This window comes from Liolophura sinensis, chromosome 6, assembly GCF_032854445.1.
Source record: "Liolophura sinensis isolate JHLJ2023 chromosome 6, CUHK_Ljap_v2, whole genome shotgun sequence".
Taxonomy (NCBI): domain Eukaryota; kingdom Metazoa; phylum Mollusca; class Polyplacophora; order Chitonida; family Chitonidae; genus Liolophura; species Liolophura sinensis.
Window position 1 is genome coordinate 47,313,291 of NC_088300.1, and position 17,446 is coordinate 47,330,736.

The following is a 17,446-nucleotide window of genomic DNA, read 5'->3' on the forward strand; positions in this document are numbered from 1 at the left end:
CCGCCCTCGTATAATGGAAAAACTCTTGAATGTGGCGTAAAACAACAATCATATAAATAAATTAAGTCTTTGTATACAGACACTTAACCACTCCTACATGTCCGTCCTGTTTAATGTCAAGAGATTGTCAGTTACCTGGTCAATCCTCTTTAACGTCAAGAGATTGTAAGCTACCTGGCCAGTCCTGTTTAACGTCAGGAGATTGTCAGTTACCTGGTCAATCCTCTTTAACGTCAAGAGATTGTAAGCTACCTGGCCAGTCCTGTTTAACGTCATTAGATTGTCAGTTACCTGGTCAATCCTCTTTAACGTCAAGAGATTGTCAGTTACCTGGCCAGTCCTGTTTAATGTCAGGAGATTGTCAGTTACCTGGCCAGTCCTGTTTAATGTCAGGAGATTGTCAGTTACGTGGCCAGTCCTGTTTAACGTCAAGAGATTGTCAGTTACCTGGCCAGTCCTGTTTAACGTCAGGAGATTGTCAGTTACCTGGCCAGTCCTGTTTAATGTCAGGAGATTGACAGTTACCTGGCCAGTCCTGTTTAATGTCCGGAGATTGTCAGTTACCTGGCCAGTCCTGTTTAACGTCAGGAGATTGTCAGTTACATGGCCAGTCCTGTTTAATGTCAGGAGATTGTCAGTTACATGGCCAGTCCTGTTTAATGTCCGGAGATTGTCAGTTACCTGGCCAGTCCTGTTTAACGTCAAGAGATTGTCAGTTACATGGCCAGTCCTGTTTAATGTCAGGAGATTGTCAGTTACCTGGCCAGTCCTGTTTAATGTCAGGAGATTGAAAGTTACCTGGCCAGTCCTGTTTAACGTCAAGAGATTGTCAGTTACCTGGCCAGTCCAGTTTAACGTCAGGAGATTGTAAGCTACCTGGCCAGTCCTGTTTAACGTCAAGAGATTGTCAGTTACCTGGTCAATCCTCTTTAACGTCAAGAGATTGTAAGCTACCTGGCCAGTCCTGTTTAACGTCAGGAGATTGTCAGTTACCTGGCCAGTCCTGTTTAATGTCAGGAGATTGTCAGTTACATGGCCAGTCCTGTTTAATGTCAGGAGATTGTTAGTTACCTGGCCAGTCCTGTTTAACGTCAAGAGATTGTCAGTTACCTGGCCAGTCCTGTTTAATGTCAGGAGATTGTCAGTTACCGGACCAGTCCTGTTTAATGTCAGGAGATTGTCAGTTACCTGGTCAGTCCTGTTTAATGTCCGGAGATTGTCAGTTACCTGGCCAGTCCTGTTTAACGTCAGGAGATTGTCAGTTACATGGCCAGTCCTGTTTAATGTCAGGAGATTGTCAGTTACCTGGCCAGTCCTGTTTAACGTCAGGAGATTGAAAGTTACCTGGTCAGTCCTGTTTAATGTCAAGAGATTGTCAGTTACCTGGCCAGTCCTGTTTAATGTCAGGAGATTGTCAGTTACCTGGCCAGTCCTGTTTAATGTCAGGAGATTGAAAGTTACCTGGCCAGTCCTGTTTAATGTCAAGAGATTGTCAGTTACCTGGCCAGTCCAGTTTAACGTCAGGAGATTGTAAGCTACCTGGCCAGTCCTGTTTAACGTCAAGAGATTGTCAGTTACCTGGTCAATCCTCTTTAACGTCAAGAGATTGTAAGCTACCTGGCCAGTCCTGTTTAATGTCAGGAGATTGTCAGTTACCTGGCCAGTCCTGTTTAATGTCAGGAGATTGTCAGTTACATGGCCAGTCCTGTTTAATGTCAGGAGATTGTCAGTTACGTGGCCAGTCCTGTTTAACGTCAAGAGATTGTCAGTTACCTGGCCAGTCCTGTTTAATGTCAAGAGATTGTCAGTTACCGGACCAGTACTGTTTAATGTCAGGAGATTGTCAGTTACCTGGCCAGTCCTGTTTAATGTCCGGAGATTGTCAGTTACCTGGCCAGTCCTGTTTAACGTCAGGAGATTGTCAGTTACATGGCCAGTCCTGTTTAATGTCAGGAGATTGTCAGTTACCTGGCCAGTCCTGTTTAATGTCAGGAGATTGAAAGTTACCTGGTCAGTCCTGTTTAACGTCAAGAGATTGTCAGTTACCTGGCCAGTCCTGTTTAACGTCAGGAGATTGTCAGTTACATGGCCAGTGCTGTTTAATGTCAGGAGATTGTCAGTTACATGGCTAGTCGTGCTTAATGTCAGAAAATTGCCAGTTACACGGCAAGCCCTGTTAACATCAGGAGAACTGTCAGGTGCACGGCGAGTTCACGTTTTAGCGTGAGAAAATTGTCAGTTACCGGGTGAGTTCTGCTTGTGGCTGGAAGATTGTCGGTGGCTTAAACCCACAGCCATTCGTTCGTTCTTTTTTCTGGGATTTGCTGCAAGCTAGAGCGTGTAGGCCTATTATTCAGTACCGGCAGTAAACACCTCCAGTGCATACAGAAAACACCCTCTGTTCGCGTGAGCTTCCGTCGACAGTATGACAAGACATGAACAGTCGATCAGTTGCATAACAACTGGTTAAACGCCATGTGTGGTGTTTCCAGCAAGGTATTTTAGCGAGGCAGCATAATATATGTCTTGGGACTAGGGGCATACCATCGTGATATAATCAGCCGAAAGCGACGTTAAACTAGAAACCTGTCTCTTTCTAGGAATAAACCAAGACGTCGACAAAAATTATACCATAGAAAAACATTGCATAGCATTTGTTTATTGCACTTTGCTTAAGGTGAGAGACGTAAATATACATTTTCGCACAGTTTGTTATTTTAAACTTATAGTACCTACAAAACATTATTTCCACGGTTTTCCGATATATTAAATACTGTAACGCGGAATCGTACAAATAAAGAACCGGAAGGAAGGGGATTTAACAACGAAGAGCTAACAAATATATTTTGTTTGATCTGAACTGAGCAACATGAATAAAGAACTATTTAACGGTATACTATTTTTTTCTACTGTGTGCTAATCAACAAACTATAATTAATTTTGCATATAAAGTGGGTCAACAAACAACAAATATGTAACAGCATCACAACATTCTGGGTATATATATGTATATTGTGTAACTTGATGTTAGTCCTTGATCGAGATCTATGATATCTAACAGTATCTATCTGTCTATATATATATATATATATATATATATATATATATATATATATATATATATATATATATATATATATATTTTTTTTTTTATTATTTTCAGGTAAATAATAACTGACCAGCTTTTAACTGTATAACTTGTGTGCAGTTATTAAATTTTGTTGCAATCTTCAATTAGTTGCTTCTTGTGACTAGTAATTATATAATTATCCCCTGATGACTAAAATATTTTGGGGGAAACTCCGAATTTACCTATTCAAACAACTCTATGCATTTATGTATATACATGGCTAGAGTATGAATATTGTTTACTTGTTATTCTCTTTTTCTTACAAGGCCACCTAAATATGCATGTTTTCAATATTTTAGAATTTCTCTTGGAATTATATACTATGTAGTAACATGGATATGTTTTCCACATATAAGGCATGTTGGATAATGGGTAGGACTATCACTATCAGAGCCATTTATGTCAGATGACAATTAAAGGAATATTATGTGGCCTAATAGTCAGTATTTTGTAAGACTGTCTTATTTCACCTGTTTTTGAAAACAATTCGAAACCAGCTGCGGATTTTCTCCATGTAACTTAAGAAGGTAAGTCTTCCACTTTTCCACTGTCACATTCTGCATTACAATGCCTTAACATAAACTCTTTTATACTTGAAGTAATACACAATCTAGTTCATCATAACAAACAAGCCCCTCTCATCTAAATGTTACAAAAGGACCTTTCCGAATACGAAACAATGGCTTTGAATTGCCAGACGTTGTATCTGACTATCTGACTTGCCATGCTGGCGGGAAGTCGACCTTAATCATGGTCAAAAAAAGTGGTACAGACAATGATGTATCGTAGTGTTTATCGAAAATGTACCACCATTGTGTTTCATGATTTACTTAGTATCGATACTAGGATAGATTTACAATGAAACTAAAGTCATTAAGGCTTGTTCTGGTGACGATCTGAAATATAGCTCTAGAATAAAATCTCACCAAAATGTTTCGTTCAGAGCTTTTGTCTTGAAACCATTAGAACAGGATTTTGCTACGGGTACAGTCAAACATTTGCTTTCTTTCGTTTCAAACACATCTATTTGTCTTAAACGGCACGTCTGTATATAACATAAAGATGTTGCCTCGTTTTGCAACATACACAGGGAAGACGAATTTAACATTACGATATCAATCTCCCATATTCGGTAGAAATGTCCGCGTTAACACTTTAACGTCCGCCATGCTCGAAATCTGTCGTTACCGATTCTGCCTGTCCATATGGCCACATCCAGCCTTCCCGTGGATTTGGCCTTGGTTGTTAAAGGAACAGCTCTTAGCACGCGGCTCCATTTTTCTCGTAGAAAGCAGAATCATTTCTTTTTCAAAACAGCACTGCATCTCCCATTTTTAAAACATAAGGAACGCCTTGTCCAGCATTTTCGCAAACATGTTACTGTTGTCTTGATGGTCGTTGTCATATAATAATTAGAATTCACATATGTTGACACATGTTCCGATGTTGATATCTTTGGGTTCAGGGATATTTTAGTGTTTCCATGGCGAAAACTTGACAGGTCCTTTGGGCTTGATATCACTGAATCCTTTGTACTGGCCTCTGGAAGTTGTCAGAAACAGAATTCACATTAAATTCTGCTGGAATTTTTGAAAATGTTTTTCAGATAACAAAGATACTATTGAAGCATACAATTTAACAACAATTTGTGATTATTTAATAAAGGGTGCTCTGTAACTTGATAAAGATTACTAGAGGAAAATTCTGAAAATTTGTTGCATATTCAGAAATCAGTTTTTGGTTTTATAGTTCTTGAGGACGTTTCTACCAAGTATTGTCTCAAGCCACACATGTGTTAAGTTATACTCGTTTAAATATGATACATCCCTACACTTGAGGAACGGTGTGCCAATCATATTTTTGTCACCTTTCTAAATATATTATCTTCAAGATATATAGAGAATTCACTCAATATGTGTTACAATAGACACATCACATAACATGCAGACATCTTTCATGAACTGGGTCACTCACATGTTCCCTCTACACATGCCTTTAATACTATGCATTGAGTCAATAATATACTAGAAATAAAACAATGTTTCATTGAACCTACTTCCCCAAAAACTGTCCTAGTTTAACAGAGTTCATTAGACAAACTTCATGGTCAGTAAAAATACCCCAATGATTCAGCAACTTAACGTACTACAAAACCTATGAATAGAGATCAATACGCACTGGGAAATCATTAGAAAACAAGCTACCAGGTGCACGGTTTCTTTAACACCTTTGATAAAAACGCCGAACACATGCCATACGGTCTGCAGATCTATCCGGTCACGTAGGACAGGCTTTTGTCATGTGGGTGTGGACAGTAAAGCGCCATCTTATGAGCTAACGAAGAAAACAGTTATGCACTTCCAAGTTTAACTGGAAAGTAAATACGATGTTTGGTTGTCATATGTATATTTCAAGGCTTTTGGATGTAGTAAGGATGAAGTAATCATAAACTGCTCATTTTGTTCGGGAGAAATTTAAAGCCTGTTCTTGTCTGATGATAAATACCTGATCTTGAATGGTCGATATTAAGGTAAATACAGAATATACATACTCACTGACTTATCTAAGGCTCATATGATTAAAGCAATGCTATTCTAAAATACATGTACCACTTGAAAATCAATATCTTACTCTTTTTATTGCACACCAGCGTTATCGTTATCATGCCTCTCAGACTCATCACAGCACTGAGTGTGTCAGATTTTTTTTAAATGTTCGTTCATGATCATCCTTCATACTTCATCCCATAATACGGAGTGATTCATTTCTTGTCAGAAAAACTTCAGTGTTGACGTCACAAGTATCATTTTAAGGCCTTTATGCGTTTCTGAAAGCCTATTTTTACAGGTCAAACGTGAATTGAAATGGAGACTTTACTGGCCTAAAGACTCAAGGTGTAATAGTTTTGTCTTGATGTCTGCCTTAAAACTGACACGATACAGATGTCAGTCATTGATAGCTTTAACCGGCATATTTGCGTTTGCATGCAGCGATGATACTTCATTCAATCTTTGACTTGAAAGACCTTTAACCACAGAATGTGTCCATCAAGGCTTCACGATTTTGTGGATAGAAGGCCTTGCACTTTACATTGAACAATATCGTCCTTGTGATTACCTCATCAAATGTCCACATGGACCAATCGATGGCAACGATCATCGCTTTCTTCGTCATTAACAGTGAGGTAGATAAACAGAGCGAATAAAACAGACTTCGGGCTAAAGCCAATTTTTCAAGGATTTGAATACAGAGGGGAAACAGGGGACCGGAAGAGATACACAAGACGTCAAACTTCTGTGGTGGGTCGATTTAAGATCAGATTGATTCGTCCATTTGGGCTTACACTGTTTTGAACAGTTTATGTCATGCGCAAACATGTATTACATCGTGATCATTGATAGCACTGTGGGTAAGTGAATCTGATCTATATTTGATACATGCTTGGAGGAAAAATCACAAAAGTGTAGTGCACACCGTCTGGTACGGCTGAGAATTGCCTGAAAACCGCTGTAATGTATAGGCCTATGCAGTACGCTCCTAGTGTCTTCCATTGTACTAATGTATTTTAAGACTTTGGAGCGATTTTTTTAACCCCAACAAGGCGTCTTCAAGGCCTAGTGGTTAACGTACTAGAGCAGCACAATGACCCAGGAGTCTCTCACCAATGGGATTGTTGTGAGTTCAAGTCCAACTCATTCTTGCTTCCTCTCTGGTTGTACGTGGGAATGTCTGTCCGCTACCTACGGATAGTCGTGGGTTTCCCCTGGGTTCGGCCTGGTTTCCTTCTACCATAATTCTGACAGCCATTGCCTAAGTGAAATATTCTTGAATACGACGTAAAACTCCAATCAAGAGTGCATGTAGCAAAGCGATACAAACTGGGCCATACACCGGGAAAAGACTATTAGGGAGTAAAGGAATCGTAACCATTTTGTACATAACATCAGTCAATCTCCTTTCATCCAAGGCGAAACATTTTTCCGTGAGGGAAAAGATATCTAAAAATCGAAGTTAGCATTACTAAATAGACCACTTAAATCTATACATAAATATACTTCAATTTAATTTTGAAGATTTTTGTCAAAAAAGTTAAAGGCGCCCAAACGTTTGAATTCTAAGGAGGGCTTCATTTACCATACTATCAGAAGTTAGGAACTCTAACGTCACAGGAAGCTTTTTCACCTCTGATCACGACACTTAATGTTGGAATATTTTTTTACCCATGAGTGAAAGACTATTGAAATAATAAAAAAATTCTTCCTTTGGTGAACATCAGTAAAAAAAGGTGAAGCGACATCAGAGTTCCTAGATTCCGCCAGTATGGCTCATAAAGCCCACCATAGTTTTCAAATATTTTAATGCCTTTCAACACTATTAAAAAATCTGAAAAAATAAATGAAAGTATTTATACGCATAGTTTTCAGTTGTTTGTATGATGAACCTTATTTCATATATTAGTTTTCGTTTACTTTAACGGCTGAAGGGTCTATTGCAAGACTTTCTACAAACATGCTGAACAGCTAGGGACACAAACTTGAGATATATCTGAACAAACATAACTAAACTTGTTACATGCATTTAAGCTCACAAGGTCCACCCTTACCTGAGATGTACCGTTACCATGTTACATAGAATTCCAGACACATACATGAGATATGTTTGAACAAGCACATCGGCAAAAGTTACGTATACCGTTGACAGTTGCAGACACTTACTTGAGAAGTGTAAGTTGTAAAAGTTGGCCTGCTGATTTTATCAACTGATGAGCCTGCATATGTGTCAAGTTTTGTGCGTTTGAGTTTCCGATTCCCAGAATAATGTCGCCGGCGCCGACACGTCCGTCAGCGGGACTTCCGGGTGCTACCTGTAAAACAGACGAGTAATTGATTTAGGTATTTATTTTACGACTGACAGGGAGTCGTTGGGTCAAATAATTGATTGATTATTGGCTGTTTTTCGATTCGATCGATCTTTTGAGAAAAACTGATTAATCAATTGACTGAGTGATTGAATGATTCTGCATATAGCGGAAGCTCTTTGCTATTTACCTCTAGATCTGAGGCAAACAATGTCATCTCTTGTTTATTTAACCACTGCTTCACATTGTATTTTAGATTACATGTATTTCACTTGGAAGATAGATGTTTACACATGGAGGAAAATGAAAGTAACCGGACAGTAATAATTGTTTAACAGTGCTGTGTACACTGACAATACAATATTATATAAAAAAAGCAAATTAAACATGTATAAATTGACGAAATTATTAAGAATTTTGTTGTTAAGATTAATTTCACGTTCTAAAAGCTCTTAAATAAAAGTAAAAGAAGGTCAAGTGTTCGTGACAATCAACTCACTGAGATAATATCAGTACAAGTATAAGTTATTAAGCATGTATCGCTTTAAAATACATAGTTTAAACATTGCATACATTAACGTTCACATTATCTGTCATCGCGCTGTCTAAAAAGGAGCGTAATATATAGGTTGTCAAAATTAACAGCAATTAGTCTCATAGCATTATCAATATTAATACAAGTCGTTCATCATAAATAGATTTAAAGTGTGCGGGCAAACAATCCCACCTCGCCACCGTATCTTGTCCCCGGGGTTAAGCACTTTTCGACTTGCAGGGTAAACAGGGATCTCGGAAAATGTTTGTGATCTTTGATTAGTTTATTTTACAGAAACAACTGACATATCAATGAATATGACAATGTTTTGTTTAAATATCACGAAGCCCTTGTATCGCCATTGGCTTACGTCAGACTTATTTGTCTTATTTGACAAATACTCCCAAAATGCCTATCAGACCTACCAAATTAACATAGCCTGCTGTCATCACCAATGAATGTTTACTGTTTTATAACAAATCCAGTCTGAGCTGAATAACATTGTTTCCGTAGCCTAAATTAGACACGTATTTGTTAAGCTGGTGCTCTAAGCTATGATATACAGAAATCCAGGTAGGGCTACAAAAGTATTCATCCTTCCTGCTGAATCATTCACCATGTTGGCAGAAAAACAAGTGAGACGCCCATACCCTGCAGGCAGGACATACGTTTATACCGCTTTTACTCTGACTGTAAGCTAGAGGCAAAACACAAACATATGCTATGTGAATTCCGTCGTAATTTTGTACTCCAAATAATTTCTTAGTTCGTTGATAGTTTGTGTTAAACGTCGTTTTGGGAATTGGCCTGGCCATTGTTGACTAGGAGCCTCCATTTTGATTGACGACCGGTATACGAATGTCTGTTCCTCACCGCCTCATCACAGGCAATCAATGACAATTATAAAAATTTGGTAGATACTAAACAATTAACCAACTAAATAGACAACAAGTAAGAAAAAGAAAACAAGGACATTAAAATGTTTTTTTTTTGCAATAATATTCTTGACATGACATATATACCTTCCTTTAGGCAACTGATCTACAGGTTAAGGGCACGTCTTTGGACAGCAGCCAAAGAAATGTTCTCAAGGAACAACTAGACGTAGCCGCCCACAACGTTCACGAAGTATGTTACCAGGGATACATAGCACATCAAGAACATTGAACCCGTATCCCCACTCTTGGGAGTGATAAACGGTCAAGCTGAACCCCGATTTATTTCTATCGTCACTGAGGAAGAGGAATCCTCTACAGCTTTGTCTTAAGAATTTTATCATTGTCCACAATGATAACGAAATGAATCTGTGCTATCATGCAGACAGTGGACTTATTGTTCAGTATATATAACTCCAGCATGGCATTTAAAAACAATGAAATAATTTTTAATCAAATATTTTAATAGTCTTTTATTAAAAGTGTTTTAATAAGGAAATTTGTTTGCACTGTTTCAAGGATTTTGCACATTCCATTCGGTTTAAGTACAACGTCAATAGGCCTACCATGTGGCAACAGTCATGGTGTATGTGAATAATTAGTTTGAAACTTTCATGTTAACGATCGGATGAACTGGCTTTGTGTATGACAGTCATATGCGTGTATGTAGCGATGTAGTAATTCCAGGTGTGGTATCGTTTGCAGTTTACCTCCATGTGTTATCCTAATAGTAAACCCATTTGACCTCTGGCCCGGAAGTGAAGACGAGGTGGAATGCTCCAGTCTCGGTGTCACGTTACCTATAGACTAATTTGGACTAGCGAATGGACGGGGTGTGCAAACTGCAAGCAGATCGCAGGGCGCTGACCTGAGGGGAAATATGCAGGTCGATTAGGCATATAGAGAGGGAAATACGGCACATCCAGGAATTGTAAACAAGACTTCTAAAACAGGATGCCAGATTCTTTGGAACATACGTCCTCGTGCTGTTGTTGTTTTTGTCGGCAGTGCTTTACCGAATTGGGCTGTTATCATCATGTGACTCAGGACAGAGCTATGGTTGTTTTCTTTGTAGACTTGAACAGTTAAAATCATTTCTTATTATCGAGATACCACCCGCTTTCCCTTCAGGAGATATCTAATATATATTTTACTTTATTAGAAATGATGAGCAATATTTGAGGAATGGCGGCTAATACAAAATTGCTGAATGTAGACTGATCTTGCACGAGTGTTTATAGGCTCACAGCCTTACAAGGTACAATAAACTCCGAGCGCCGTCTTCATAACGCTGGGAAAGTTATTGGTTGAAAGCTTCGTTAAGTTTACCTTAAAAACTTTCGGGTTATATTAGAATGCAGACCTAGTTTTTCGTTCCTTGAAACGGCAGAATAAATCTTCTTCATGGAGTAATACTGACAACGATATATTTAATAACCAGTGAGTTAAGTTGCAGAATAACATTACTTTTGAGCTAATACATGGATTGGATGGTGCTTTTTAAGCCATTTCTTAAGAGTCACATTCACATTCGATGTATGAACAGTTGCAGGACAAAGTGCAGCTGAGATACAATATTTCCTATTAACGACAAATTAACGTTGTACATTATTTGGATACTGTTTAACTTACGCAACCTAGAGCGTATTCCTCCTTGCAAGACTCCAAATTTCTTACAAAATGTACTTTCTTAATTGTCATTTGATTTGTGTTGAGAGTTGTTTTGCACATTCGTCTCAGGTACTCATTGACCCGTAACGCCCTTTATAGTTGACAGTTGGCATATGATTTATGCCTATTATGATGGCTACATTTACATCATGGAGCAACGACATGTATATCACCAATCATTTCTAAATACAAACAGAAGTGTAGAATGGCATTTTGAAGATGAGTTGGATAACATAACATATATATCACAACTTCTAATTATTTCTTCTTCTAATTACTGAGCGACATTTCGGTATAGGCTCTAATACCGTTATAGGTACTAAGTCCGTTATCAAGCATGGTAATAATGGTATGGTTGATAACGCCGTTGATTATGCTTGATAACTGTATTAGTACATATAGACCCAATCGTCGCTCATTGAATGAATGGAGTTGTGATCCATGTACATGTATTTGCTACGTTACCGGTGTAGAAATGCCTTAGTGGTTTGTATTCCCAGAATTGGAACTGACCCATGTCTTATGTACACTGACTACAACCATGCAATTATACTGACTGGATACACCGTTTACACGTTCTCCCCAGGGGTTAGTGCTTCGAGTATCTCTCACGGTGGGGATTCTGCAAGTGTCAGGAGATAAGAGAGACGTGGCCAGTGGTGAAAACCAGTACGTTTGTATATATACAAATCTGTCAGAGGGGTCAGAAATGTTATTATCTAACTTTAGAAGGGTGTGAACAGTGTCAAGCCGTACAGAGCAATCCGGTCACCGGGAATGGAAGATACACTTATACCTACACTGTAAAAAGTAAGGTTCGAGTCAGCAAAAAGTTAGTGGATTTGGACTGCAATAATGTGGCGTTCGCTGATCGTTTTCATCGCTTACTGAAGTCAGTTTTAAGGTTTGATAGGTCATATTTCAGGAGGCTGTATTTCACTTGTTATACGTGCGTGTGACAAACGTCATTGGACTGCAATAATGTGGCGTTCGCTGATCGTTTTCATCGCTTACTGAAGTCAGTTTTAAGGTTTGATAGGTCATATTTCAGGAGGCTGTATTTCACTTGTTATACGTGCGTGTGACCATCGTCAACCATGACCCTGTTCTGATTTTACTCTCTTTGTAATATATATATATAAGGACATCAGTTTTGAGAGGTACATGTAGGATTGTTCCAATACATTTTGGAGAAATAGACAACAAAGAATCCGGTACGAGAAAATAGGTACGTAAGGACCTCTGAAAGCAGATAAAGCATTCTTCCCACGTCACTTAGGCCACGTCGGATTTTACCATTTTCAGTATAACCACCGTTAAAACAGTTGGCCAAGTTCTTCAATATTTGTTCAGTCGTATTTAAAGCACAACATTCTAAAATGAACTTTGGTCCATTCGGTTTACGAACTGGATGTTTAAATAACTTTTTAGCGTGTATACCATAACCATGTATGCCTATATACTTCTGCTTATCTGAATTTCTTCAGAACGTTAGATCTCACAGACGACCCAGCTGCTTGAGACTGACATTTAGAAAGAGCATCTGTTTTACTGATAAACACCAGTGAAATGTCGTGAGTGAAACCCAAGTGCGCATGCGTGCGTGGGTCTAACCTACTTTTCAGACAAACACGCTGATGTCAGCAACATATGCCCACACACGCTTATAGTGGTTTCAGATTGTGGTGGTGATTCTATTGCATAATAAGCATTTATCTATTTATGTATTTATTTTTTTTACAGTAATACCAATGGGAACATGTCCTATTTACACGCTTCGTAAAGCCGTTTTTGTCACAGGATTCACACACCACAAAATTTATTTCCATTGCCACTTGTTCATTGCAGCAGATTTGTTTTCTGTATTTATATCCACATACTTTACCGGTTTATAGTTTAAGATAATAAACTGTACAAATTTAAGATTTTTGTTTTGAAACAAACAGAATAAAAGTTTGCATGATGCATTTTTATATGATTCGCTCGGTTTTCACTATTTGTTTGTCTTGTTACACGCATCAATAAAAAGATGGTATTCAGAATTTCTGTTTATGTAAAAGGCTCTTGCTTTCCCTACAAGCCATTGACCAGTGAGACCACAATCTCGAATGCAGTTTGGCTGCAGCCTTAAATCAGAAGGTATAGAGGAAGAGCGGTGGTTTACACCGGCCACCCATGCAGGTATGAACTTGATCGCTGTCATTAAACTTAGGGTTTTTTTAATGTGCCGAATAAAATGTATAGGCCAAAATACTTAAATAAAGGTAAAGCAAATTAAATTAAATATACTGCGTAATAATTCTAGTGAAAGTAATTTATTCCTTTATTTATGTATGTATGTATGTATGTATGTATGTATGTATTTATTTATTTATTTATTTATTTATTTATTTATTTAATGGTTAAAACGCTGTATAATGATATATATTCGACACTGACCAGGTTTACTGTTAAGGAATACACGCCAAAAAACAAATTTGTTTAAGGTCAAGATTAGCGAGATATTGGATATTCAAATAACTTGGAACAAGGAAACAAAATCTGGTGAAATATTAATTGAAATAAATGTTTGAATTATTTGAAAGGATGTGAGGTACCCGGTATTAAAATACCAGAAACTCAAGCAATTTATTCAGAAAGAATGTAAATTTCTGAACATTTCCAATTAGGGATTCCATACAAGAGAGGTAAGTTTTCCCTCTTCCTCCTCTTCTTTCTGACTTTTAGTTTCTCACCTTTTTGACGGAAAGCTGCATTCGGAAATCCTGGCCCCCTTGTAACCGGAAACCCCAAGGCTCCATCATGTGACTCCTCTGAATTTGGACCACTACAGGTGACGCCATTTTACCTGACCAACCAAGTATATTTTTCTTCAAATGAAAAAGTATCACAAAAGTTTTCTCAAGGAAAACTCCACACAATGAATAAGTGAATCAAGTATATCCAACTTCTTGTCTGAGATGTGATCCAAACTGAAGACAGTCTTTTGGGAAACGAAAACTCTGCTCTATATACAACCAACTGCTAGGCGAGGATTCAGGACAGAAGTTTCTCGCAAACCCAAGAAGGGGTAGGCCTAGCTAATGTGGGTACTAACTGCCTGACTGGTGCTAGATGCAGCGCTATGAGATAATCACTGTATGTGCTTCCACTGATCCAGTGGTACCGCTGAAAAGATGGGGGACTACACTGGGATAGGAACGCACTATTAATACGCACCTTCCAAAGATAGATTTGGCCACGACTTTCGGCAACAGGCATCATGGGGCTATTTTGGGAGCGGCTTACGCCTTATCTACGTCAGCGACCAGTTATTCTTCCAATGGAGAGCGAGGGTCATAGGCATCGATAGGGCAGGGCATGTTAAACAAGTCATGTAAGAAGTAAGATTGGGAGAAAACGGTGAGCGGTGTCAGCGCGAATTCCATCTCTCACCCTCACTTCACATGCACAATCATACTGCTAGATTCTAGCCAGGAGTATGCGCTGTGGAAAAGAACTGGGATGTTTTGATAACGCCTTGAATGATGCGTTTGTAAACGCTCGAATAGAAAACAGTAACGTCTGGCACCAACTTGTGTACACCCATCGTCTCAGATTAACCGTGTTGATGATTACGCTGAGGCTTGCTGTGATAGACACACTATAGCTACTGTCTCCTCTGTATTAAACGGAGAGATCGAACCCGGTTTGGGCCGATTTTATTAATTTTTCCTTTTCATCTAAATTATATGCACTGCTTGAACACTTACATACATAGTTTCCGTAGCAGTGTAAACCCGTGTATTTCCTTTGAAACTTGAATCATCTGAAAATGGGCTCAAAACGGTTTACTGATTTACCACTTCTTTTGTAATGCTTGACATATAATAGTTAATTTGGGTGTAAAGAATTGAACACTAAAGCAAGACCAAATCCACTGTGGGCGCAGAGAGAGCTTTTGCCTTCCATTTAGTGAAGGATATAGACTCTGAAGACGAGACATATCCCAGTCTCTCGCATGAAGCCATCATTATTCCCCCGCTCCCAGAGTTCTCGGGGGCCGTGGGGGCAATTAGAGTCGACGGAGCACGTGGGGATATTTATGAGGTATTACATGAAATTCGTAGACGATCTCTTGCACTCTTCTAATTTGCTATACATTTGTACGTCACATGTGGAAATGTTTGTCGGTGAATAATTGGCCAAAGGTAGGTGGTTTAAGTTGGTTCCCTCCACATATTAACTTGACCACCGACGTCAAAGTAAAAAAAAGTTGAGTACGGTGTTAAACCCTAACGAAATAGGAAATGAAATAAGCAAATATTAACACCTATCATGTACCTATCATAGTGATCATCGACTGAAGTTCTACTTACCCTCGCCAACTTTGTTGTATGAAGTATATGCACTAGATCTACGATCAACAGTATTATTCAGTACTAAAATGCGTGCACTGTATACTGACAAATGAATGAAGTCACGTAACTTCTCTGCACGTGATCAAAGAGCAACACTCAAAACACCAGACCCCACCCCTCACACCGCCGTAAGTTCTTGGGGTCACATTTGGGGCCACACGGAAGATTATCAACTATAACGTCCCTGATTATCTGCACTACAATTAGCCTTACGATCATCACTGGTAACGAGACAGCTGACAAAGCATAACAATTATCATGAGAAACAATGTATTATAATGATCGTTCCTGGTTGTTTGATCGGATTTTATTACGACTTAATCTACGACAATAGGCCTGTGACAAGTTTATCTCGAAAAACAATGCGCCGTCACAATAAAGTATAAAAATAAACCCACAGCCATCAGGAGTTACATAACCGATATTGTGATGGTTGTTAGAAGACTTGGCAAAATTGTCAGGTACAGAGATTGACTTAAAGCTTTATGCCGGAACTGAAATCCAGTCGCTATAGCTACCGGTGTCGACAACAGTAACTTTTAATCTCCTTGTCTGAAAGTCAAACATACGAGGGGGAACAGTCTAAAATGTGATACCTACGTCGATAAAAGTCTGCTTAAATTCTGATCGATTGGAGTCCGATATTTTCAGGTAACATTACAAAAAAAAAAAAACGCTGTTGGTGTCTTGTACATACACGTGGCCGCTGACCAGATAATGCCCGTTATTATAGCATAAAGATAACCAAAACATACTGATTTCAAAATCGCTGCGCTCGAGTCTAGTGGTGTATAAGCATTAAGGTCAAAGGTTCGAGGCCAGCTACAGATGGCTAGGCTGTGCGTATTTTTTGTTGGTGTGTGTGTGTGTGTTTTTTCTGTCAAATATTGATTTCTTGTGAACTTGCTGCTCCGTGTCCAAAATGTATATCACGCAGAAATAATAATCCTTCTTTGCCACATGTAACAGTCATTCACGACAAAGGAGCTTGTTCTCGAGGATGGTTTGTCCTCACAGAGCATGCGCCAAATGCTCATTCAGTCATTCCCGGATATGACACAGTATATATTTTATTTGTTTATTTATTTGATTGGTGTTTTACGCCATACTTAAGAATATTTCATTTATACGACGGCGGTCAGCATTGTGGTTGGAGAAAACCGGTCAGAGCCCGGGGGAAACACACGACCGTCCGCAGGTTGCTGAAGACCTTCCTGCATACGGCCGGAGAGAAAGTTAGCACGAGCTGGACTTGAACTCACAGCGACCGCAATGATGGGAGGCTCCTGAGTCATTACGCGCTAACCGAGCCACGGAGGCCGCCGACACAGCATATATGCGTTACATCTCAACTTCAAAAAGTGATACATTGACTGATATAAGGATAGATGGATTATATATGATAGACAACTAAACTTGATACAGAGTAGATGAATATATAAACGGCGACCGACTTAACGTGCATGTTTGCGATATAAAAACGAGATTTACATGGGGTTATATATATTCTGCCTTATAGATATTCAGGAAAAATACAATGGTAACGATTGAAAGTTTATGCCGTGTAGGAATCCTGAAAATCAATGCCCTCTTTTTTCAGGTGTTCGTTGTTTGCAAGTAGGAACTACATTAAGAGATATTATAGACACTGTGGCCATTCATTCGTGCTAATATTATGGCTTGACGATCCCCAGTACTGATCTCTCATTGCACGTTCAAATTTATTGGCTCAACTACTGCATTATCCACCCACTCCACCGGTACCGGTGCCCCATGACTGTTTCTTGTCAGCCTGTCTCTTAACCTCGTTCATCTCTATCAATCGGTTAGTGGAGAAACTGTATAATAGCTTGTAACTGCTCGATGATTGATCCGTTACTAATTATACGTTGTCACCATTGTGCAGGGGTGGGAGAA

General features: G+C 38.9%; 1 protein-coding gene across 1 annotated transcript; it reads right to left on the reverse strand.

Moving 5' to 3' along the window:
- Nucleotides 1-3,159: 3,159 nt before the first annotated feature.
- Nucleotides 3,160-14,327, reverse strand: LOC135468254 (PDZ and LIM domain protein 7-like). Its single transcript, XM_064746400.1, has 3 exons — nt 13,865-14,327; nt 7,846-7,994; nt 3,160-4,672 (listed from the first exon to the last, which is right to left on the reverse strand). Exons 1-3 carry the CDS (start codon nt 13,970-13,972, stop codon nt 4,603-4,605), a joined length of 327 nt encoding a protein of 108 aa, XP_064602470.1. The 5' UTR covers nt 13,973-14,327; the 3' UTR covers nt 3,160-4,602.
- Nucleotides 14,328-17,446: the final 3,119 nt, after the last annotated feature.